Source organism: Aspergillus foveolatus (assembly GCF_047715535.1).
Source record: "Aspergillus foveolatus strain CBS 279.81 unplaced genomic scaffold BDW70scaffold_48, whole genome shotgun sequence".
Taxonomy (NCBI): Eukaryota; Fungi; Ascomycota; class Eurotiomycetes; order Eurotiales; family Aspergillaceae; genus Aspergillus; species Aspergillus foveolatus.
In genome coordinates, this window is record NW_027396112.1 from 126,058 (window position 1) to 147,529 (window position 21,472).

A 21,472-nucleotide genomic window follows, 5' to 3' on the forward strand; every position below is an offset into this window, starting at 1 on the left:
AAAAGTCTGGCCGCAGGCAACACTCTCGCCGCAGGGTGCTATCTGATCCTTATTATTCTACTTCATCAGTTTCCCCAATACGCCCTACATTTCTCATCGCCATGCATTATTCTGCTTGTTCGGACGATGTCGAGCAGCGGACGTATCCAGCCTACCCGTACCCTTCACAAATTGCGCCGAACTCTCCATTTCACGCAGCAAATTCTGGCCTGGGAATTTCATATTGCGAAACAGGGCCTTCCAACAACTACGAGCGACCGCAGTCGTCGACCGAACTTTACCCTACTGATTGGACTGGCCAGTTGATACCTACGACAGTACCACTCGGCTACTCATTTAACACAAGCCAGATGACGCCAGCTACATTATGCGAGCCCTATATCGGTTCTGACGTTTCCACATCGCCCCTTAGTTATTGCGGTCCACAAGCAACGAGTGCTACGTCGAGTCGGGGATCAGCTTTAGATCTCAAGACGATCCCGGATACGATGAACCCTCAAATGTACAACCTTCTGCCGAATACACCTCGTTCAGACGCCGACGTCATGATTAAGGAAGAACCCGACACTGAGTATCTAGATGGACAGTATACAGAGCACGCAAAGCCCGCGTCTGTGCCGCTCTTCGCCCCGGTGGCACAGCATGGGCCGAATGCGTTCTGGCCCAAGCTCGAATATTCCGAAGAAGACGATACTAGCGAACCGGCATTGATGGACCATGATCTTGAGTCCAACTTTTCAGGGCCTTTAACGTATTCAGTCGGAGACTTCTCCCAGTGGACCAGTAACAATACTCCGGCGGATCATGAGCAGCCAAGGATTCCGCCTGCGAGCGGACGGGAATGCACTATATGCGGCGCTCGATTTACGCGACGATCAAATTGTCGGGAACATATGAAGAGGCATAACCCCAGTAACAGAAAGTCATATGCATGCGAAATTTGCGGGAAAGCGCTTGGGCGGAAGACGGATCTGAAGAGGCATGTGGATAGTGTAAGCCTCCGAACCCTCACCCGACTCCCTTCGTGTCGCTAATATTGAGCAGGTCCATCGAGGGATTCGGAAATATGGATGTGAAGAGTGCGGAAGCCGCTTCACTCGGCAGGATACGCTTGCAAGGTAGGCCAACCACTCTATCTTCGTGGACTCGAGATCGCCTCTGGCTGACAATCGAAAGGCATATATCAGACGGATGCAGACGAACCGGTCGGAGGTTAAGTGACGCGATTAGAGCCACTGATGACCGTCCTCCATATGAACAATACACCGCCTGAGCCCTATGAGTAGCGAAGCATCGTTGAGCAGGACCTGTGTTGACGTTCATTTCATTTGATATTGGGAGGCCCGCAGTGTACATTTCATGAGTTATGTACGGTCTAGGGAGGCTTTTTGCTTGCATTCTGCGTCGCATGGTTTTGTGTAGCACCAGCTCTGTTTGCTTTGAGTCATTTGATATACCATTAGAAGGGGCCATAGCATAAAGGGCTGCCTATAGAACATGGTATCAACATGGCAGGCCCATGCAAGGATACAACAAGCACGTTTCGGCGCCATCGCGTTGATTGGGGAATATAAATCTATCTTTTTGTCTTTCGAGCCCATCTTACTTGCTCCATGAACGCATATTCGAAGGTTCACTTGGCTCTCGCCTACTTATACCGCGTTGAACCGCCCCTTCCCCGCCTCTGCAGTCAAATCCAGAAGCGGAGTCATTACGAGCGGCGAACACTTGGGCCGGGACGGAGTAACTGGGAACACGAATTACGAGAAAAAGAAAAATTCCACACGCATAAGCATGTTGGTCGGTCTCCGAGAAACGTCCAGCCCAATACGGGGATCTTCCAAGTCACATTCCGCTAGCAACCCCTCTTTGTCGGCTTGGAGATATGTTATAAATTCCCACGAGTACGGGGTAAAATCCAGCATAGCTCGATTCTGCTGGGGTTCACCGCTTTAGAGGGAGTCCCTGAAATATCGCCCCGATCCCCGATCGTCAAACTTAAGAGACCGTCAGGAGGCGAATTATTCCTAATCGCTTTGAGCTTGAAGATTAAAGACACAACGATGAGCGCCACAAAGACAATTACCAGGATAACGGCCGACAATGTCGCTGATATCTTCCCCGACGTCGATACCTCTCTAGCCCGGGAAGTTCTTCCCCAGGCGACTACTACCTCCGCCACGAACAGCAACGATCTCGCCGGCTACGATGAGGAGCAGGTCCGTCTTATGGATGAGGTCTGCATCGTCTTGGATGATGATGATAAGCCGATTGGGAGCGCTAGCAAGAAGACATGTTCGTGTCCTTCCCTCCAACCCCTCAACCCCTCCCTTCCCCGCTATCATAAGCATAATCCCTAATTATAATGGAAGCATTGTATTGCCGTCCCCGATCTAATGTTAATATTGTACAGGCCATTTAATGACAAACATCGATCGCGGCCTCCTACATCGCGCCTTCTCCGTTTTTCTTTTTGACTCCCGGAACCGCCTCCTCCTACAACAGCGCGCCTCCGAGAAAATCACCTTCCCGGACATGTGGACGAATACCTGCTGCTCGCACCCGCTAGGGATCCCTGGCGAAACGGGATCGCAGCTGGACGCGGCGATCCTGGGTGTAAAGCGCGCAGCGCAGAGGAAATTGAACCACGAGCTGGGGATTAAGCCGGAGCAGGTGCCTATTGAGAACTTTGAGTTCTTTACAAGGATTCATTATAAGGCGCCTAGTGATGGGAAGTGGGGAGAGCATGAGAGTAAGCAGTACCTGGGTTGTTTTCGGGCCGGATTGGCTGGTTGGTGTACAGTGGCTGACAAAACGCTCCTTGCTAGTTGACTATATCCTCTTCATCCGGGCGGACGTCGATCTCGAGCCGAACCTCAACGAAGTCCGCGACACGCGATATGTGTCTGCGGACGAGCTGAAGGAGATGTTCAAGCAGACCAATCTGAAGTTCACACCATGGTTCAAGCTCATCTGCGACTCGATGCTGTTTGAGTGGTGGAGCCACCTTGGTTCTCCTTCGCTGGATCAGTACAAAGGGGAGACGCAGATACGTCGGATGTAAGGGCGAAGGAAAGCGAGGCGAGGCGAATGGACATAACTTCATGATGATATAGCAGCGTTATTCCCCAGATGCATATATTGGCTAGCATATCCGTCATCTTATTTCGGGCTTGTTCTGAACATAGCAGATACATTAATATTACATGGTATTCGGCATGTGCTCGCCTACCTAGATCAACCACACGGTCCCGAACCCGTCCAATCAATATCTATGTGCATCCGTAACAAGCAACACAATGCAGCTTCCCAAAATGACACCTCCCACAACAATAAACGTCATCTGCGTTTTCCACCCACTCTGCACAAGCGCCGCCTTGCGACTATACTTCTTGACCGTGCGCACATAGTTTGCCAACCCATTACCCAGACTCACCAGGCTCAGCACCCAAAAGATAATCCCCATCGGCAGGGCCATGCGGCGCTCCAACGGCGTCGGCTGCGCCTTGAAGTTAAAGGATATAATGAGGGCCACGGACACGATGCCAAGATACATTGAGAGGCGGAGCCACGAGAGGAACGTCCGTTCGTTTGCGCAGTGGTCGCGCGCGTCGGAGGCAGAGTTCTCAAAGAGCAACGCGCCGAGGTATGGGCGGGTCAGGAAGATGTGCGTGTCGGATTCTAGATGCCTTTCTTGTTGTTAGTAGAGTCCTTGTAGGCTGGTCGGCTATGAGGGGAAGGATATCTTACTCTTCGACTAGGACTGGTTTCGCATTTGCTGGGTTGATCAGAGGATTGTATCGTGGTCGCCTGCGGGCTGGACCTGACTCTGGCCCTGAGGGTGTAGGTGTGGTGTCTGGCATGTTGACAATGTGATTCTGTTGGGCAGTTGGCCCTGAGACCTGGGCAATACAACTTAAGACGCTAAATAAGCCGCCTTCTGGACCTTCGACCCGAGGAAATTCGCTGTTTACGCAGACCTCGGATGACGAGCGAATCGGTGAGCATTTTGTGGCTGGAAGAATGCCTCAAGGCTATCTCTTGAGCAAGATGCTGCTGTATGCAGCTTGACTGGTGACCGCAGAGTCCACGTGATACCCTAGGTACATAGTTCTTAGACTAAGCCGGTTCGGTAAATCTTTCGTCGAAGCTACAGCCCTTTCCAGAATCACGTTTCTCAAAAACACTGGGAAAGACATTGTTTGTGGCGACAGACATCAATTGATTAACGGCCAGGCTATGAAGCAGAGACGTCGTCTTCGATCGTGATGATCTCAGACCCCTCCCCCGGCTCAGCCTGCCTTTCTGGTTTGCGAGTGGTGGATCCGATCTGCGGGGCATCCTTCCTCTCTCACCATCAACACGAGCGAACAGGATTGCGCACATAAACAGCCATGATACCGCTTACGCTTCAGATGATTGCTCATTGGCGCCCTTATTACAGGAAATTGCATTGCAAAGTTTATAACTCGCCGTGAGGATGGTGCTGTGAGTCATGGCTGCGAATTGTATATCTACATGCGGGTGGATCCGTCAGCCCAGAGCCCAGTCTAACTACGGAAACGGTCAAAGGCAAAGTCTTGTCGAGCGCGATGCAAATATTGGACTACCACTTGAGCTTATGCGACACCTTTCCTTCTCCAACTCCCTCTCTGTCTGTCTTTGGCTCTTCCACTTCGGTGGTCCTGCTTCGATACCACCCAAACCGGTGTATTGCACCACCGCGATGAGGATATCGCGACAATAGTGACTAACGACCTTGAAATCACCTTCTCCCCCAACCAATAATGACCCGTGACGGTACTGCGCTCAGCGCGCCGGAGGACCGATCTTATTCTCGTCGCAGCTCGCCGCTTGCCGAAAGGGCAATTGCCCGTGACCTGGAGCAATACGCTGACGATGCGGATTCGGCTTCCACGGCTGACGATGAGGCATCTGAGAATTCAACAATCCGTCCCGTACGTAGCCAGCCGGGCACCGCTCCGCACTCATTAGCTGGCTCTTATCAGCGTCCAAGCTTCTTCACTACCGTATCGCATGCAACAGTCGTTCCTTACCCGTACCAGCCGGAGAATAGTGAGGGACTGACGTGGAGGGAGCGGGAGCAGGCGATTGAAGATGAGAGGGAATTGCTGACCGATAATCACTTCCTTGACCCGGCCACGTTAACTCGATCTCGAAGAGGGTCGCGCGCTCCTGCAGATGAAACCACCTCTTTGCTGGCTAGACGGAGGAGCTCCGGGCATAGTGCGGCCAATGCTGAAGACATTGATCGGAAATGGGAAGAAGCCGTCATTGCAGGACTGATTCATACGACGTGGAGACGTGAAGCGGTTGTTATTGGGAAAAACGCGGCCCCTCTAGTGGTCACGTTTCTGCTTCAGTATTCTTTGACTGTGGCTAGCATCTTTACCCTCGGTCATTTGGGTAAGACAGAGCTGGGTGCGGTTAGTCTTGCGAGTATGAGCGCGAGCATAACGGGTTATGCAGGTGTGTACTGGAGAATGTTCTTCCTTTGCTGTTGAGATGCTAAGATTTATGCTGGCAGTCTATCAGGGTCTGGCGACGAGTTTGGACACGCTTTGTGCTCAAGCATATGGCTCTGGGAAGAAAAAGCTCGTGGGTCTGCAGATGCAGAGAATGATCTTTTTCTTATGGGTCATCACTATTCCAATTGCTTTGCTTTGGTTCTTTGCCGATAAGGTCCTAATCAAAATTGTGCCGGAAAGGGAGGTCGCTGAGCTGGCTGGTCTGTATCTGAAAGTGGTTATTCTGGGGACTCCAGGATACGCTGCTTTCGAGGGTGGCAAACGATATGTTCAAGCGCAGGGGATTTTTTCAGCGTCTCTATATGTACTGCTGATCTGCGCCCCGCTCAATGCATTTATGAACTGGCTTTTCGTCTGGGTACGTTCCATGGGGTTGGTGTGAGACTCAACTAACATTTGGTTACAGCAATTTGGTTGGGGATATATTGGCGCTCCTATTGCCGTGGCGATTACGGACAACCTCATGCCCCTATTCCTCTTCCTCTACGTATACTTTGTCGACGGCTCAGAATGCTGGAACGGCTTAACGAGACGCGCCTTCAACAACTGGGGCCCAATGATCCGACTTGCCCTCCCTGGTCTCCTGATGGTTGAGGCCGAATGCCTTGCGTTCGAAGTCTTAACTCTAGGCTCATCCTACCTCGGCACCACCCCTCTAGCTGCTCAGTCTGTTTTAGCCACCGTATCTTCGATTACCTTCCAAATTCCCTTCACACTTTCCATATCCTCCAGCACCCGCGTCGCTAACCTAATTGGCGCCACGCTCGTCGACGCGGCCAAAACAACAGCCAAGGTCGCAATGTGCGGTGCCGTCGTCGTCGGCATCCTTAACATGATCCTCATCTCCTCGTTGCGGTACTACATACCCCGACTCTTCACGTCGGAAGTTGAAGTTATTGAGCTCGTCGCGCAAGTCCTCCCCTTCTGTGCAGCGTTCCAGCTCTTCGACGCCCTTGCCACAAACTGTAACGGGATATTGCGCGGGCTTGGAAGGCAGGAGATTGGAGGTTATGTTCAGCTTTTCTGCTACTATGCCATTGCGATGCCGATTAGTTTTGGCACGGCATTTGGGCTTCATTGGGGTCTGTTCGGGCTGTGGAGTGGAGTCGCTATCGCGCTTTGCTTGGTAAGTGTGATTGAGGCGGTATTTTTGACGCAGACGGATTGGAATCGGTCTGTTGAAGATGCTGTTAGGAGGAATGCGGCGGCATAGGCTGGATATTATCGGTTTGTGTGTGTGAGAGAGTATATATGCTTGATGATGAGATGATTGATGGCTATGGTTAATATGAGTTGCACACTTTTGCAGACACGTGAACTGCACGTTAGATATAAAAGTATTAAAGTGTTTCAGAGTAGCAGTGTGCGAATTCTTCATCTTAATCTCAAGATAGTAGTTTTGGCTCATCAACTAATACTCCAAAATAACCCAGGTCTGATCGTCCACGGTCGAGAACACCATGCCAGCATTGATCAGCTCATCACCTGCACGCACCACGTCCTGCGGAGGAAGACCCAGCTTCGCCGCAATGAATTGCGCATGCAGGCCCTCATTATTCTGCGGCTCCGTCCTGAGCAGGTTATAGACCCTCCTTGCAGTCGCAGACATATTCGCCGGGAACCCACCACCGCCACCACCTCCGGCCCCATCAAGCCCTCCCATCGCCGCATCACCACCATCGATTTTCCCGGTAGCACCCGCAGCGGGCCCCGGCGCGCCTCTAGTATGAAACAAGTGCACCGCGGCGGCCTCCAAAAAGTGAACATGCAGCTCATTGATATCCGTTAACGGCCGCACGCAATGCGTGTTAACGACCTTGCGGTCTCCAAATAAACTCTTCAACTTCCCGAATACCTTCGCATAACCGTTGATCTCCACGCCATTCAGGTCCTTCCCTTCCTTGCCGAAATCTTCGGTCGTGTCCATCGCCTCGGACGGATTTATCCACTGCTTCGCTTCAACCTCGCCCGTGCCGTCGTCAAGCTTGTATGTGACATTTGTGGCTTGTGTGCTGATGTTGCGGACTTGGCCTATGAAGACAATGCTGGACACGTCTTGTCCGTCGATTGTGAAGTTTGCTTCCGGGTAGGGCTGCGTTGCGTCGAGGATTTGTTTGATTGTTACGGGGCGAAGGGTTGTGTTGTTCCATTCTTGCTGCACATTGAAAAAAAGGTCAGTATTGAGGATTTGGAAGCAGGGAGGTGGAACGCATTGTATACCCTTCCTCCAGACGGACTGGTTGTCTCGCCGGGCATAAAGCCACCACCACCACTTCCATATGAGTTACCTCCGTAGCCGCCGTAGGAGTCTGAGTGGTTAGTATCATCAGCGAAAAGGCAGAAAGATGTCCCGTACCCATGGTGTCTGAATTCTAGTATGGGGTGATGCTCAAGCTGTGCAATAATATTGGAGTGAAGCTCAAGTGGCCGCAGTCATTTTACCTCTTCGGGACGTGTTCTGTCGACGCGTCGCGGGGAGCAATCGATTTGTTTGTCTTGTTTGCAACGTCACCGGCGACGACAGATGACCCGGCCATTCCTCACCGCCTTGGGATTTTTCCGTCGTTATCAGGAAAAAAAAGTTGAGCTGATAGATCAAGACGACATATTGAAATCTTCAGTGAATATCGGGAAGCAGAAAAAAATGCCTTCCCGCGCCGCCTCTCCGGCATTATCGGAGAATGAATTTGACATCACAGGCGCGCTTTTCCAGAATGACAGCGACTCCGATGCCGAGACGCAGAAGCCAACGAAACGAAAGAAGGTACCGGCGGCACCGAATGTCAATCTTGATTTTCTAGGCGAAGCAAATGCAGGCGACTCGGACGAAGATGATGAAGCTTTCATCGCGGAGAAGCAGACGTCCGCGAACCGGAAGAGTGCGAACCTGAAGGGCCGCACGGTGAAGAAGGGTGGTGGTTTCCAGGCCATGGGATTAAATGCGAATCTGCTTAAGGCAATCGCGCGGAAGGGGTTCTCCGTTCCTACGCCTATCCAGCGCAAGACTATACCCGTTATCATGGAGGACCAAGACGTTGTTGGTATGGCGCGGACAGGATCAGGCAAGACGGCTGCGTTTGTGATTCCGATGATTGAGAAGTTGAAGTCGCATAGTACGAAGTTCGGGGCTCGGGGTTTGATTCTGTCGCCGTCGCGTGAGCTGGCGCTGCAAACACTCAAGGTTGTCAAGGAGCTTGGGAAGGGGACAGATCTCAAGTCTGTGCTGCTGGTTGGTGGGGATAGCTTGGAGGAGCAGTTCAGCATGATGGCTGGGAACCCAGATATCGTTATTGCGACGCCTGGTCGATTCTTGCATTTAAAGGTTGAGATGAACTTGGACTTGTCGAGTATCAAATATGTCGTCTTTGACGAGGCGGATCGGCTCTTCGAGATGGGTTTCGCGGCCCAATTAACGGAGATTCTGCATGGGTTGCCGTCTACGAGGCAGACACTGCTGTTCTCTGCGACGCTGCCAAAGTCTCTGGTCGAATTTGCGAGGGCTGGTTTGCAGGATCCCACGCTGGTTCGGTTGGATACGGAGAGCAAGATTTCACCAGATCTGCAAAATGCGTTCTTCTCGGTAAAGTCGGCGGAGAAGGAGGGCGCTCTGCTTTATATACTAAATGAGGTTATCAAGATGCCAACTGGGCCGACAGAGGCGTCCCTGCGACTAAAGGAAAAAGGCCCCGACGACTCGAAGAACAAGAAGCGCAAGAGGGCAGAGATGGAACGGTCTGTGAACATGAAAGAATCCCCGACAAAACACTCGACGATCGTCTTCGCAGCTACAAAACACCACGTCGACTACCTTTATTCACTCCTCCGCGAAGCTGGATTTGCAGTCTCTTACGTGTACGGATCGCTAGATCAAACGGCCCGAAAGATACAGGTCCAGAACTTCAGAACCGGCATTTCCAACATCCTCGTTGTCACAGACGTCGCAGCTCGAGGTATCGATATCCCCATCCTTGCCAACGTCATCAACTACGATTTCCCCTCGCAACCCAAGATCTTCGTCCACCGAGTTGGTCGAACAGCCCGTGCCGGACGTAAAGGTTGGAGTTACAGTCTTGTCCGCGACGCAGACGCTCCCTACCTTTTGGATTTACAGCTCTTCCTTGGCCGTAAGCTCGTTCTCGGACGTGAATCAGACCAGGTCAACTTTGCCGAAGATGTCGCGGTCGGTAGTCTGCCTCGCGACGGACTCTCGCAGACCTGCGAGTGGGTCAGCAGAGTCCTAGATGACAATGCAGATATCTTCGCCCAACGCGCCGTATCCACAAAGGGAGAGAAATTGTATCTGCGTACAAGGAATGCGGCCTCTGCCGAAAGCGCAAAGCGTGCCAAGCAGGTTGTTGCCTCGGACAACTGGACAGCCGTCCACCCCCTCTTCCAAGACGAGGCGAGCAACCTGGAAGCCGAGCGCGAGAAGATGCTCGCCCGAATTGGCGGATACCGACCCCAGGAGACAATCTTTGAGGTGCAGAACCGCCGTGGCGGTAAAGGTGGCAAGGCGAGTGAGCCCGATGAAGCTCTTGACTCCATCAAACGCGTGCGGAGCACCCTAGAAGCGAAGAAGAAGCAGCGCGCCCAGGCAGAAGAACTAGAAGCCACGCCAAACACAGACGGAGCTGAAGCCGACGGGGATGCCTTCTCAGACTTAGAAGCAGACAACGCAAATATCCCAGACAATATGTCTCTCGCGTCGGAATCCGACCTTGAAGTCACATTTTCCTCCTATAACACGACAGATAAAGCCTCAAAATCCAAATCCGACTCCAAATCCGACAGCACCCCGGCAACCTCCTTCCAAAACCCTGAATATTTCATGTCCTACACCCCCACCAACACCTCTCTCGCCGAGGACCGCGCATACGGTGTGCACTCCGGTACAAACGCCAACTTTGCCTCCGCCACCCGTAGCGCAACAATGGACCTACAGGCTGACGAAGGCGGGAAAGGGTTCGGGGAACCCAGAACCCTCATGCGCTGGGATAAGCGTCATAAGAAGTACGTTAGTCGCCAAAACGACGAGGACGGATCCAAGGGCACCAAACTCGTCCGCGGTGAGAGCGGCGCCAAGATCGCGGCTACTTTCCGCAGCGGCCGGTTTGATGCGTGGAAGAAGGGGAAGAGAGTGGGCAGGTTACCGAGAGTCGGCGAGGCGGAGACGCCTGGTCTGGCGGCGGACCTTGGTGGCTTTGGTGGTTCGTTTGGTGGGAAGAAGTTTAGGCATAAGAGCGAGAAGGCGCCCAAGGCTGCGGACCCGTTGAGAGCGGATTATGAGAAGATGAAGAAGAAGGCCGACGCTGCGAGGGAGAGGGCTGCTAGCAAGGTTGGGGGCGTGGCGAGTGGAGGAAAGAGTGAGATTCGGAATACGGATGATATCCGCAAGGCGAGGAAATTGAAGCAGAAGAGGAGAGAGAAGAATGCTCGGCCGTCGAGGAAGAAGTAGACGGTGACCCCTTCCGGCTGTATCCTGCATATAGTTATCGTGTCAATGTCAAAAGCACTGGAATACCCTCAGTATGAGAGCGCAGCAAATCTCTCGTCATAATAGTCTTATCGGTCAACTGGCCGTCTGTATATTGGCAAGGATCTAAGGCTATATCATACCCCTAGTACACCTCTTCTCTCTCTATCCATCCTGTTCTGCATGTTTCTCAGACACAACAACCCAATCTCAACCTGGCCCCAATGCATAGTATGGTTGCCTCGAACGCCTCGCCTATCTTGAATCCACCGACGTAGACAATGGCGGGGCGAATATAGGTATCGAAGCGGACATTCTGAATTTGCCAGGCTGTGTCTACTCAGACGACAGGCCAGAAATACATTCTACAGCAAAGCAGGTGTAAAAGCTGTCACTCTCGACCTTTCTCTTTTTCCTTTCCATTTCCTACCACCTTTCTTTTCTTTTTGTTTTGACTGATTTCCGTCTCCCTGACCCCTTTTTACTCGAGCTACAGTGCTTGAATCCATCCTCTCGATACGTAAGGCACGGAACACACGCAGAGTTGCCTTACACGAAGGTACAGCGAGCAAGAGAACGAGACCAACATCGATAGCATGCTCCCGATTTACCTTGACGCCGTCCTAGAAGACTACAGCACTACATCCTCGCCCCAACGCCTACGTTTTCGTGTTTGGTTCTGCACCATATGCTAGCGTGCCAGAAGAAAGGGGCTGGAAAGCGATACTTGTGTCCTGATAGAGACACGAGGCTCGAGAGACTCGGAACAAACTCTAAACAGACTATTAACTTGCGTTATACCGACGCCGAAGCCGAAGCCTATGGTGCTCTTGACTGCCCGTCGTCTACATCCTGTGGTATAGGGATCCAGGCCAGATACAGGCAGTCCATTGCATCTAATCAATCCTTCAGCTCGCATGCCGAGGGCCGTGTCTCAATGTAATGCTCGGTGGGTTTGGGCAACGAAATCTACCACCACCGCGCAAGCTACTTTGTGGCGGATTAGCGAGATGCCAAGCAAGAACGAAGCCAAAGCTAAGTTCAGCGCCGGGCGCCATTCGGCGGTTTCGGGCAGAGCTCATCTCCATTGAGAAAATTATCGACGAGAGTCATGTGCTGTCCCATGCGCTAGAGAAGATGCTTCTGGGGTGTAGGGTGGGCCGGCGATAGTTTAACAGGTTGATGACGAGAACTATATTACTGAGGCTCGCCGCGCGAGTCAATGCTTATAGAAGTCGATTTCGAGGAGATGCAGGAGGTGCTGGAGCTGGGATCTGAAGGATGCTGATGCTCTTGCAGATTCACCATGCCACTGAGGACGAGCGTCGACTTGCTGCTGCACAGCGGGTTGACCATTATGATGTGCGGAATTCGCTGACGGAGAATGTCGAAGACGACAAGGAGTTGCACGCAAATACCCAGGTACTCGAATCTCACACGATACTGTGGCTACAGCACAAGGCGGATCGGCATATTTTCATTTTTACAAAACGCGTTGGTAAGCATCTGGTTTCCCAGCAGAACTCGGATGATCTGCATGGCCATATCACTTATTGTGCGGCTTGAAAGCCTGGTGGGAAACGCGGTTTCAAACCTCTTTGAAACGGTGACATTTGGGCACGAGAATGGCTCGCTTGGTGTCGCAAAGTGACAACAATTGAACACAAATACGGTCCGAGATAGGCCTCGACCTGAAGATAAGAGTCAACAATCACCAGTATGCCACAAAAGCCGCTATCTGGAACATACGCAGCCGTCACTCTAATCTGTTTTAGGGGGATAAAGTGCAAACTCAGCCCCCAATGCATTGGTATACGAGGCCGCCAACGACAATTCATGCATTGAGGTCAACCCCTGCCCTGGCACCGAATAAACTGAGCAACATTCAGGGACTCGTCTGGTGTTCTTTGCGTTTACAGAAGACGAAATATATATCACATTGACAGGATTGTATGGAGTGCACAGATTGAACTACAATGTACACTAGGCGGCGACTTGTGCTTGTCTGGTAAAGGATAGATAGAGTAGAGGAGGCAGGTAGGTGGCCTGGCCCAATCTACTTCGTAGAATAGAAGCTGAAACTTGAGTCCCGTGAGACGAATAAATGGTCATCGCTTGAGGCCATACCTCAGCGTGCCAAGAGGAGCAACTAAGGGCAATAGACGTTCCGAGACTACCCCACCATGCAGGAGCTGAAGGCTTCAGGCTCCCATGTTCTGCCTGCGTAGGGGTCTCGGTCTCGATATTATTGGGTCCAGCAGGAGACATATCACAAAATATATCACATCCGATTCTCCGAGTCACATCACCAACATTTATGATTCCATGCAGGCGACTTCTGACGCAGAACGACAAACGAGGAATCTTGGCCGCAATAGCGCGCACTATAATTGAAGATGAAGGGAGGGATATCGCGGCGGTGTCAATAATCGGCTTCGTTCCGCCTGATATTTTCGGTCACTTTTCGCCTCAAATAGGCTTATTCGGTACCTAGGGATATTGTAAGGGATTCGGACTTTCTTTTGACTCCGGAGAAAAGGGCGTACCGGGCGGAGCCGTTGAGTCCCTCGTCAGGTGGTGTCGTTCATGCGGTAGCATTAGCCCATGCCTTAAGATCCGCGAATTTGACCGAATATCGGATAAATCAGTCGGTCAAGCTTAAAGAGTGAGTGCTCCGACCTGGCGCAGCAGCAGGATGGATTAGGTTGCATAAGTCGAGGATCAACCGAGTATTTTTTGCTTTTCGTGGCCCACTGTGGCCCATTTGACTAGACTATCACTCGAAAGAGATGAGAACAGGAGAAACAAAGGACAGACTTTCTGGAGAACAATAATTCAGTCACCTGCAAGGCGAGGACAGATCTATTATCCAAGATACTGAAGGGGTGCTGTGGAGACCGGCTTGGGTATTGACCGTCGACACCGGACGGGCCTCGTTGACCTAAGTCGGCGGATGCCCACCGGAGTTACCAGGAAGTCACTTCTGGTCCACGTTTGGCCGTTGCAAAAGGCAGTTGTTGGTGGTTGTGGACCGTCATGCGTCTTGTTACTGCACATGTTTTAGGCGATCATCGAACCATGTTCACTTGTGAGAAATGGTAGGAAGTAAATCATTTACGGTCCGAGCCGGATCCGACGCGGCTGTGTTTCGATAGTAGAAAGACGGTAAACCATCGCCCGTTAAGTGAACGTTGCAGTATCTAGAGTCTGTAGAATCTTGGAAGGCAGCCGCAGATCTGGTACTGGTCACATACTCACCGACTTCTTCAAAGTTTGCAACTCATGTCAATCACGCAAGGTATGGCCTGCTGGGCTCCATCTCGGGGCAAAAACCAGATCCGTTGAACAGACGTTCTATTTTTGAACTTCCTGCCGAGTGTCACAACCGGATTGGGCAAGTACCGTCGAGATTTTGCAAGGGCTCAATGTATCGCAGTATGGTGGGCCTTATTGATGGGCCTTATTGATGGGCCTTATTCCCCTTCAGTACACACCGATGTATAGGGACTATGAGAGAAACCCCCCTCGCTTCCGGCATACAATCTTACGCAACTGACAAAACTTGGGGCGCTCACCGTCTGCCATGGAGGCAGGCGCCAACGTACGTCAACCGTCTTTTGTTACCATAAGACGTTATCACGAGCATGATGTGAGAGCGGTATGGTTGCACAGCGCGGCGGAAACCACGTTATGAGACGACATCCTCTGTTGCATCTCCGCCATACCACCAAAGGTAGGCTATGGCCGTTGTGGGATGATGCCAGTCTTCGTGCAATGTCCTGAAAGTGTGCCTAGCGAGCGATTGGGTATGCTCGCTGAAGAATTGAACGTCATACAATGTAGGTTCAGCGGGAAGAAGAGCAATAATTGGATCCCTTCTTTGCCGTCCACGGTGTGAGATCATAGAAAAAAAGCCCTCTGCATATTGAGCGGTCCACTTTTGGTCCTGCGCAGCCAGCACTTCATTCTGTACATGAAGCTGTCGGCAAGTATAATTGTTTCGGGGAGACGCTGCGCAATCACGAGAGAGCTTGGAGGAGCCCTGTTTGACTGAATTCAATGAGGCAATAGACGGCGCCCGTTTGGGAGTCAAGTCATGAATCTGCCCTGGTTTACTATCCCTGCTGTACTCTGTAAAATTTTCGGGTGACGTTGTATTTGCAAAACGAGGCAGCATCGTTCACGATCTCAAGATGGTCGAACCTTGAAGAGCTTCGTAGGGTTCCCTGGTGTTAGACTGACAGACCACGAACCATTGCAGGTCGTACAAAAACGGCGAGCCCGGCGTACGCTAAGACTTGTGAAAAGACGAATAGGTGTCGGTTAGTGCTATTCTGAGAGATGAGATCTCACAGCGCTGCAACGGTGGGCCACCAGTGCCGGGACCATGATTCCCTGGCGAGGACACAGAGAAATATGTTACAGAGCTGTCTGTGGTCTCCTGGACAAGACCCTTTCGGAAGATTTCGTTCTGGCGATGGAACCGGAAGATTTGGATGGGTGTGCTACCGGGTTGTCGGTCCCCGCCAGTCAATGAAGACAGATGCCAGGAACGGTGAATTTCGTGGTCTTTGTGAGAGAGCTGGCTGCCCGGATGGCGTTCAGAGGAGCTAGCGTGGATGGCCAAGCGGCTGACGGTGTGACGAGCAAGCAGCGACGGACGAACCGCAGAAAAAGAAAGAAGATCGACGAAATTGTCCGGTAAATGGAGATGGCGCGGTCCAAGCCTGTCAGTTGTCAGTTGTCAGTCAGTTGTCACTGTGCAGATGAGGAAACTCAAGATGAGCTGGGGAATCGTGGATAGAGCGCTATTAGAGGCTAGTCCCGATTTGGACACTGCACGGGATCCGCTAAACCGCTTGTGGGAAAAGCGGCTTCGTCCTGGGCCATCCTTGATGGCCAACTCCTTCCTCGCCAAAAGTCCATCCAGCTTTTATCGCTCCATCTATTTTGGAATTGCAACTAACCATGATCTATGTCATTATACTTACAACAATCGTACGATGATGCAAGCTGTGGAGCTTCTGCCCTTCGAGCGCGCCTGAAGTGACATCCCGCTCCAGTTGTCTGGGTGACACAGCAGCTGGTGTTGATCGAGTTACCGGGCTAGGCTGACTGTGGGCATTTGGATGGTCTCGCAGGAACCTCGAATATGTAGAGCTCACTCCGGTCACATCTTCCTGCGCCTCTCGCTGCATCACCGTCACTGTCACTCGCCTCTTCCATGTCATCTTCAGCTTCAACCCTAACATCATCCACTGTCATCCGCCATCCACCCGCCCCTTTACCTGTTCAGGTTACGACGAGCTTAGCGTGCGACGCTATTGACCCTTTGAGGCCTATACTGCAGATCATCGTGTTGGCGTTGGCCCCATCCCCAAATTGCATGAACCGCGGCCGTTCTCTTGGCCCCTCTCGATTCAGCACCTAGACTCGGCCGTAGGGTCAATGCCCGCCGTCATGTTGCCCACTCGAGTGGCCACCGATCGCATAGCACTGACAAGGAGAGGCCATCCCGAGCCCCTTACTGTGGTCACCGCGTGAGGGATGTCGCACAAGACTCAAATTCCCATAGCTCACATTTGGGTACGCTGTTTTCTCACTCTTGCGCCCATTGATAGGCTGGCTGGCTGCCTAGTGCTGGTGCTTCGACCATTGGACATCAACAATTGGTTTCCTAGATACTTTCTGGAATCAAGGCTTTTTTTTTTCCCTTTTCGTTGCTTTTTCTTTCTTTCTCTCTCTTTTTTCTTTGCTTGTCATCGCCTGCGATTGGCCTGGTTCGCCAGGCAATGGCCAATAGTAGAGCTCACATGGCTGATAGGAAATTCCCGAGGTCAGATGTTGATGCACCAGAGCTTTTGTCGCTCACTGGTCGGGATGGGCCCACTGGGGTTTAGCGGTTGATTTACATGCAATCATGATCGTCAACGCTCTGCGAACGATCGCGGATAAGAAAACCTGGTATGAACGACTTTCCTTCGCGGACGCCGCGTCGATTTTAGATTCATATTTCCGCTGTCCCGATTGACACTATACTTGAGCCGTTGCCTTGGCTGAACCGAGCGACGGAGAATTCTCGTCAATGCTGGCAGAACGTCCAGAGCTCAGGTGATCAAGCTCGAAGACTCGTTCCACCTTGCCGCAGACTGCAGTAGCTGCAGCCACACCGGAGTAACGAGATGTCACTTTGATACTCAAGTTCTTCAGTTTACCTCGCTAGCTCCATTTCTCAGCGATCGTTTACTGCGGGACAATATCACACTAAGCGCCGAGGTTAGGGTTCGTCTTGATCTCGCCGCCACGCTTCGGAATCGGACTCCGTCTGGAGCTGTGCGGGTCAAAGACTGACCGGCCATAGCGAAGGCGATATTCAAGGTTGGCTTTAAACATTGAAACTCTAGAATTATCATTTTCTAGCATGAATGCCCATGCGGGCTGCCTCTGATGCCACCTAGCGAAGGACCAGTGATTGCAACATCTGCACAGTCGAGGTGTGAATCTGATGGGTGGGGTCGGTCTGCAATGCATGGGAACCAGGGCTGCTGCGGAGAATGCGGCGTGCCACAGGCATTCCAGACGATCGAGTGCTTGGCCCGCTGAGCTGGCGTCAGTTGTCAACCCGACTTTTGACCGTTCAAGCGTGCACTAAACTTTGCTCGAGTCAGCGAGAGTTCAGATGCACGAGTGTCCAGCCGGAAGATGATCCCGTCTTCTCTTTGACATTTTGAGAATCCACGGTGAAACCACCGCTCTGGTAGCTTCCTGGCCTCCCGAGTTAACGAATGCCCAACGTACTGCAATGTACCGGTACGCCGACGTCACGGGGTAGGCGACATCACCAGTGATGACCAGTTGCCTTTCCCTCTTCCGAATTCCCTGCTGCTGCTTTCATTTTTCCGCCGTTTCTTTCATATTCCTCCTCGAGGATGGGGTAGCCCGCGATGCGGGAAAGCCAGATGTAGGCCGTAGCGCCCATTGCCGGGCGTACCGTGCGCACCAGAATAGCAGAACAGGATTTATTACAGGAACGGGACAGCTAGAGAGTGGAAGCTATTGGGGCCAGTCAGTTCTCAATATTTAGGCACAGAGAGACTCCATGGACTGGCGTCGCCCATCCGAGCTTCCACGTTCCGTTCCACTAATGATTCAGGTGCGAAATTCTCCTAAATTCCTAACTCTCCTAGTTCAGAAGATGGGCAATCGCTAGTTTGTCTTGGGGCCCTGGAACTGTCTGTCTTGGTAAATCCCCGACGCGTACAGAAAGCCGAGTCGCGTGGACATGCGCCGCGCCCGTCCCGTAGGGGGGGATGGATCATGGATGTGCATCTTATTCAGGGAGATGTACGGAATATTAATTCATTATCGCAATTAGGCTATTAGCTGACGGTACTATAGATGTAGACAAGCTCAACTGGGAAGGACGTTATGGCTCGAAGTGATGGACTATTGGCGCTACAGTGTCGATCGTGGGCAGTGTCGAATAAGACGATCCGCCCTCATTCCGTTTTGGCGGCCTAGTTCCTTGGCCCCTCGGGGCCTCTTCAAGGAGTCTGACAGCTGTGGGCGCTCTAGTCGTAGATCTTAGGGAATAATCACTGGTACAGTTTCTGTAATATCTAGCATAAGCAGTTCACAGTGATGAGTCCTGAGTCTGATGATAGGCCCGCTCGGGAACCATTCGGTGAGGGAACTGGAAGGTTGATGTGGTCCCCATTGAGCTCTGGACGTTGGAGGATGCACTATTCTTCTCCTTACCCACACTCCTACTCCTTTCAACCTCCCACCCACTACTCAAAGTACGCACCCCCTCCCACCTGGTTATCGCCAGCAGGATCGACGCAATGGGGATCTCCTCTATCGGGTGATAGTCCAGGCGTGAGCACTGGCCATCCCACTCCCCATTGTCTCTACTTCAGCTGCAAAAGGAACTATAACCTTGCCCGAACCTGCAGCGGACGCTGCCTTGTCTGCCAGTACAACCGCAGGAGAATATCTCTCGCATCCGGCATCGAGAATTTATTTTTTTTTTTTTTTCTTCTTTCGATTCTCCTGCTCGTTCTCTCTCAAGAACCCGACGCTAGAGCAAATTCTCCTATTCCTTGTTCTTGGACTCATTCCTATTTCTCCGGCCTTCCTGGGTGTTACGGCCCCGACCCTGTCTGTCGACGTACGGACTATTACTGGCGCCTCACTTTGTATAGCCCGCCCTTACCGTCACCGGAGAAATACCTGCAAGCCCCAAGAAAGGAAAGGGAAGAAAAAAGAAGGGAGAAAAAAAGGGAAAAAAAGGGAAAAGGGAAGGGAAAAATACGGGTTCGCAGGTAAGATACGGGTGTTATTGCTTTTTGTGGCCCTTCCTCCAGTGATCGCCCACCATGCTGCAATGAATCCAGCCCGCCTGGGCACCATCGAAGCCATCGAACCCTGCTGTCACGATCTGATCGTCGTCTGCTATTTTGTGACTCCTCCGAATGCGATTTGTTGCTGACTGATGACTGATTATAAGCTCGGCCGTCCCTACTCTGTTCTGGCCTGGTCAACTATGCCCGCCAACCGAGGGTCTTTGAGTGCTATGCTGCCCTTTTCTAAACCAGCTCACCGTAAGACTACCAGATGCAATCACTCGTCCTCCCTCCTGCTTTCGTGCCGTCAGATTTTGGACATCTTCGCTACCCCGGCCCTGAGCGGCATCTGTTGAGTCGGCCGCGATCTGCAAATGCGAGGCGGTACACGCCTAGGGATTTGCCTCTCCCCTCTATGTCCAGCTCCGTTCCAGAAAACAACCCGCTGGAGACTCTAGGGAATGTCAGGCGCCCTGACCATCCGGAGCTGCCGAAGCCGGTGACCACCGCCGCCATTCCTGCCGGGACCGCGGTGACTTCAGCTGTTCCACGGCCTGTCTCTTCAACGCCTCCGGACCATGTCACGGTTCGGGAGCCGGCGCTGCAGCGGTTCGTAACAGCGCCGGGTCATGAGACTCTGCCGCAGCCGCTCGCTGTTAGCGAGGCAACTTCCTCACGGTTTCCGCCGACATTTTTCGGGCAGCCGTCGGCGGGGCCATCGACAGTGACGTATCCGCCCGCTTATGGAACCGCAACGGCTGCGGCGTCTCGTGCATTGCCACAAAAGACCGTCCGGCGCACAAAAGCCCATGTTGCGTCCGCATGCGTGAACTGCAAGAAGAAGCACCTGGGCTGCGACCCGGCCCGTCCATGTCGGAGATGCGTGTTGTCTGGAAAGGCAGTAAGTCAACTATCTTGGTCTGACCGAGTCCAAGAGAGACGGTAGCTAACTGAGCGCAGGATACCTGCGTCGATGTCACGCATAAGAAACGAGGGCGGCCACCGCTCAAGGCGGACGAAGGCTCCATCCGAACGTACGCAACGCAGATGGACCACCCCGGCGTACCCACTGACCAAGGGCAAGCCAGACGGCCAATGCACCGCACAACATCATCTCGCGAGCTTCGCCCGATGACTGATCTTCAGCTCCAAGCGCAACCCGGAATGATGGGCGCACGGCTACCACCTGGACAACCCCAGCGGTGGCCGATGGTATATTCGCATACAATAGATCCTTCCCTAGCTCAGCGGACAATTGGCCACAGACGATTTTCATCCTCTGGTTCTACCCAGTCATTGACTTCAGTCTCACCAACGGGACATGTCCCAATCTCCACAGGTTACAATCCAGCTCTGGCAGCTGCTCGTATGCCCCCGGGCATAAGCGTGGGCATGAGCGTGGGCATAGGCGTCGGACGGCCGAGCCCCTACCCCAACCCAGGAATGCACCTTCATCCTACTCCGTCGCCTCCCCAGTACCAGCCGTACGGCGTTCCAATCTCGCCATACCCAGAAAACCCAAACTCGCGTATCATGAACCGAATACCGATGGGCGATGCCGGCCCACCACCGCGAGACCCTCGTGAGGGTTACATGGAGTCACCCGTTAGGCTGCCGCCAATATACCCTTCCCCCGTTGCCAACCCTCAGCCACCACCATTGCCACAAGCACAGACACACAGAATTAGCGATCCGAATCTCTCAACGTGGTCTCCACAGCAGCAGCAGCATAATCCAGAGCCCCGCCAGGGCTTCATGGAAACATTCTCTCCTAGCAGCCAGATGCGGCAGGCTCAGGCAGCCGCAGTCGCCGACCTTGGGCAGCGCCAAAGCCAAAGCCAACTAGGCTTGGGCTCTTCGCCCGGGGCGCAAGTTCAGCAGTCACCGGCTTCTCGTTCGTATGATGGACAAAAGGGTCAAGACCGGGAACATGGGCATAAAACGGACGAGCGCGACTCGTCGCGGCCGGCGAAGCGCCGCAAAATGGCGTTGGATGATATGGTCAACGACTAACTCAACCGCCTATCACTCTAGAGCTGGAGCTCTGGGTGTCAGAAAGCTTGAATCTGATTATACTGGATACTTAATGTTTGTAGCAGGGCCTA

At 52.6% G+C, this 21,472-nt stretch overlaps 10 protein-coding genes across 10 annotated transcripts; 7 read left to right on the forward strand and 3 right to left on the reverse strand.

Annotated features, from left to right (window-relative positions):
• Positions 1-101: 101 nt before the first annotated feature.
• Positions 102-1,221, forward strand: BDW70DRAFT_152264 (putative C2H2 finger domain protein (Ezf); the record flags this gene model as incomplete). Its single annotated transcript, XM_073739411.1, has 3 exons — positions 102-992; positions 1,045-1,118; positions 1,188-1,221. 3 exons carry the CDS (start codon positions 102-104, stop codon positions 1,219-1,221), a joined length of 999 nt encoding a protein of 332 aa, XP_073593505.1.
• A 696-nt stretch (positions 1,222-1,917) lies between these two features.
• idi1 (isopentenyl-diphosphate delta-isomerase IDI1) lies at positions 1,918-3,158 on the forward strand. The gene is made up of 3 exons (XM_073737743.1): positions 1,918-2,295; positions 2,414-2,752; positions 2,829-3,158. Exons 1-3 carry the CDS (start codon positions 2,064-2,066, stop codon positions 3,062-3,064), a joined length of 807 nt encoding a protein of 268 aa, XP_073593506.1. The 5' UTR covers positions 1,918-2,063; the 3' UTR covers positions 3,065-3,158.
• BDW70DRAFT_141256 (DUF202 domain-containing protein) lies at positions 3,159-4,016 on the reverse strand. The gene is made up of 2 exons (XM_073737744.1): positions 3,751-4,016; positions 3,159-3,689 (listed from the first exon to the last, which is right to left on the reverse strand). Exons 1-2 carry the CDS (start codon positions 3,861-3,863, stop codon positions 3,266-3,268), a joined length of 537 nt encoding a protein of 178 aa, XP_073593507.1. The 5' UTR covers positions 3,864-4,016; the 3' UTR covers positions 3,159-3,265.
• A 571-nt stretch (positions 4,017-4,587) lies between these two features.
• BDW70DRAFT_91202 (MATE family efflux transporter) lies at positions 4,588-6,883 on the forward strand. Its single transcript, XM_073745181.1, has 3 exons — positions 4,588-5,490; positions 5,549-5,907; positions 5,956-6,883. The coding sequence occupies exons 1-3, from the start codon at positions 4,788-4,790 to the stop codon at positions 6,760-6,762; spliced, it is 1,869 nt and encodes a 622-aa protein (XP_073593508.1). The 5' UTR covers positions 4,588-4,787; the 3' UTR covers positions 6,763-6,883.
• Position 6,884: 1 nt separating this feature from the next.
• BDW70DRAFT_91190 (putative replication factor-a protein) lies at positions 6,885-7,967 on the reverse strand. The gene is made up of 3 exons (XM_073745180.1): positions 7,906-7,967; positions 7,770-7,858; positions 6,885-7,704 (listed from the first exon to the last, which is right to left on the reverse strand). The coding sequence occupies exons 1-3, from the start codon at positions 7,907-7,909 to the stop codon at positions 6,961-6,963; spliced, it is 837 nt and encodes a 278-aa protein (XP_073593509.1). The 5' UTR covers positions 7,910-7,967; the 3' UTR covers positions 6,885-6,960.
• Positions 7,968-8,185: 218 nt separating this feature from the next.
• Positions 8,186-11,097, forward strand: BDW70DRAFT_141259 (ATP-dependent RNA helicase DBP10). Its single transcript, XM_073737745.1, has one exon. The coding sequence runs from the start codon at positions 8,194-8,196 to the stop codon at positions 11,002-11,004; it is 2,811 nt and encodes a 936-aa protein (XP_073593510.1). The 5' UTR covers positions 8,186-8,193; the 3' UTR covers positions 11,005-11,097.
• Positions 11,098-12,655: 1,558 nt separating this feature from the next.
• On the reverse strand, positions 12,656-15,894 carry BDW70DRAFT_141261 (uncharacterized protein). Its single transcript, XM_073737746.1, has 2 exons — positions 13,569-15,894; positions 12,656-13,512 (listed from the first exon to the last, which is right to left on the reverse strand). The coding sequence occupies exon 1, from the start codon at positions 15,197-15,199 to the stop codon at positions 14,711-14,713; it is 489 nt and encodes a 162-aa protein (XP_073593511.1). The 5' UTR covers positions 15,200-15,894; the 3' UTR covers positions 12,656-13,512; positions 13,569-14,710.
• Positions 15,895-16,423: 529 nt separating this feature from the next.
• BDW70DRAFT_91276 (uncharacterized protein) lies at positions 16,424-17,108 on the forward strand. The gene has a single exon (XM_073745183.1). The coding sequence runs from the start codon at positions 16,570-16,572 to the stop codon at positions 16,927-16,929; it is 360 nt and encodes a 119-aa protein (XP_073593512.1). The 5' UTR covers positions 16,424-16,569; the 3' UTR covers positions 16,930-17,108.
• Positions 17,109-17,741: 633 nt separating this feature from the next.
• On the forward strand, positions 17,742-18,205 carry BDW70DRAFT_91278 (uncharacterized protein). Its single transcript, XM_073745184.1, has one exon. The coding sequence runs from the start codon at positions 17,870-17,872 to the stop codon at positions 18,104-18,106; it is 237 nt and encodes a 78-aa protein (XP_073593513.1). The 5' UTR covers positions 17,742-17,869; the 3' UTR covers positions 18,107-18,205.
• Positions 18,206-19,038: 833 nt separating this feature from the next.
• Positions 19,039-21,380, forward strand: sclB (putative C6 transcription factor; the record flags this gene model as incomplete). Its single annotated transcript, XM_073742822.1, has 2 exons — positions 19,039-20,268; positions 20,328-21,380. The coding sequence occupies exons 1-2, from the start codon at positions 19,639-19,641 to the stop codon at positions 21,378-21,380; spliced, it is 1,683 nt and encodes a 560-aa protein (XP_073593514.1). The 5' UTR covers positions 19,039-19,638.
• Between the last annotated feature and the right edge of the window lie 92 nt (positions 21,381-21,472).

Bases quoted from the DNA above. Each gene is read 5' to 3' on its own strand.
- BDW70DRAFT_141256 (XM_073737744.1), bottom strand. From the start codon at position 3,863: ATGCCAGACACCACACCTACACCCTCAGGGCCAGAGTCAGGTCCAGCC. The intron at 3,690-3,750 runs GTAAGATATCCT...ACAACAAGAAAG, and splicing joins AAACCAGTCCTAGTCGAAGA to GCATCTAGAATCCGACACGC.
- BDW70DRAFT_91276 (XM_073745183.1), top strand. From the start codon at position 16,570: ATGTCGCACAAGACTCAAATTCCCATAGCTCACATTTGGGTACGCTGT.
- BDW70DRAFT_141259 (XM_073737745.1), top strand. From the start codon at position 8,194: ATGCCTTCCCGCGCCGCCTCTCCGGCATTATCGGAGAATGAATTTGAC.
- BDW70DRAFT_91202 (XM_073745181.1), top strand. From the start codon at position 4,788: ATGACCCGTGACGGTACTGCGCTCAGCGCGCCGGAGGACCGATCTTAT. The intron at 5,491-5,548 runs GTGTGTACTGGA...TTATGCTGGCAG, and splicing joins GAGCATAACGGGTTATGCAG to TCTATCAGGGTCTGGCGACG. The intron at 5,908-5,955 runs GTACGTTCCATG...ATTTGGTTACAG, and splicing joins TGAACTGGCTTTTCGTCTGG to CAATTTGGTTGGGGATATAT.
- BDW70DRAFT_91278 (XM_073745184.1), top strand. From the start codon at position 17,870: ATGACCAGTTGCCTTTCCCTCTTCCGAATTCCCTGCTGCTGCTTTCAT.
- idi1 (XM_073737743.1), top strand. From the start codon at position 2,064: ATGAGCGCCACAAAGACAATTACCAGGATAACGGCCGACAATGTCGCT. The intron at 2,296-2,413 runs GTTCGTGTCCTT...AATATTGTACAG, and splicing joins GAGCGCTAGCAAGAAGACAT to GCCATTTAATGACAAACATC. The intron at 2,753-2,828 runs GTAAGCAGTACC...GCTCCTTGCTAG, and splicing joins GAAGTGGGGAGAGCATGAGA to TTGACTATATCCTCTTCATC.
- BDW70DRAFT_91190 (XM_073745180.1), bottom strand. The intron at 7,705-7,769 runs GTATACAATGCG...TTCAATGTGCAG, and splicing joins CCAGTCCGTCTGGAGGAAGG to CAAGAATGGAACAACACAAC.
- BDW70DRAFT_141261 (XM_073737746.1), bottom strand. From the start codon at position 15,199: ATGCTGCCTCGTTTTGCAAATACAACGTCACCCGAAAATTTTACAGAG.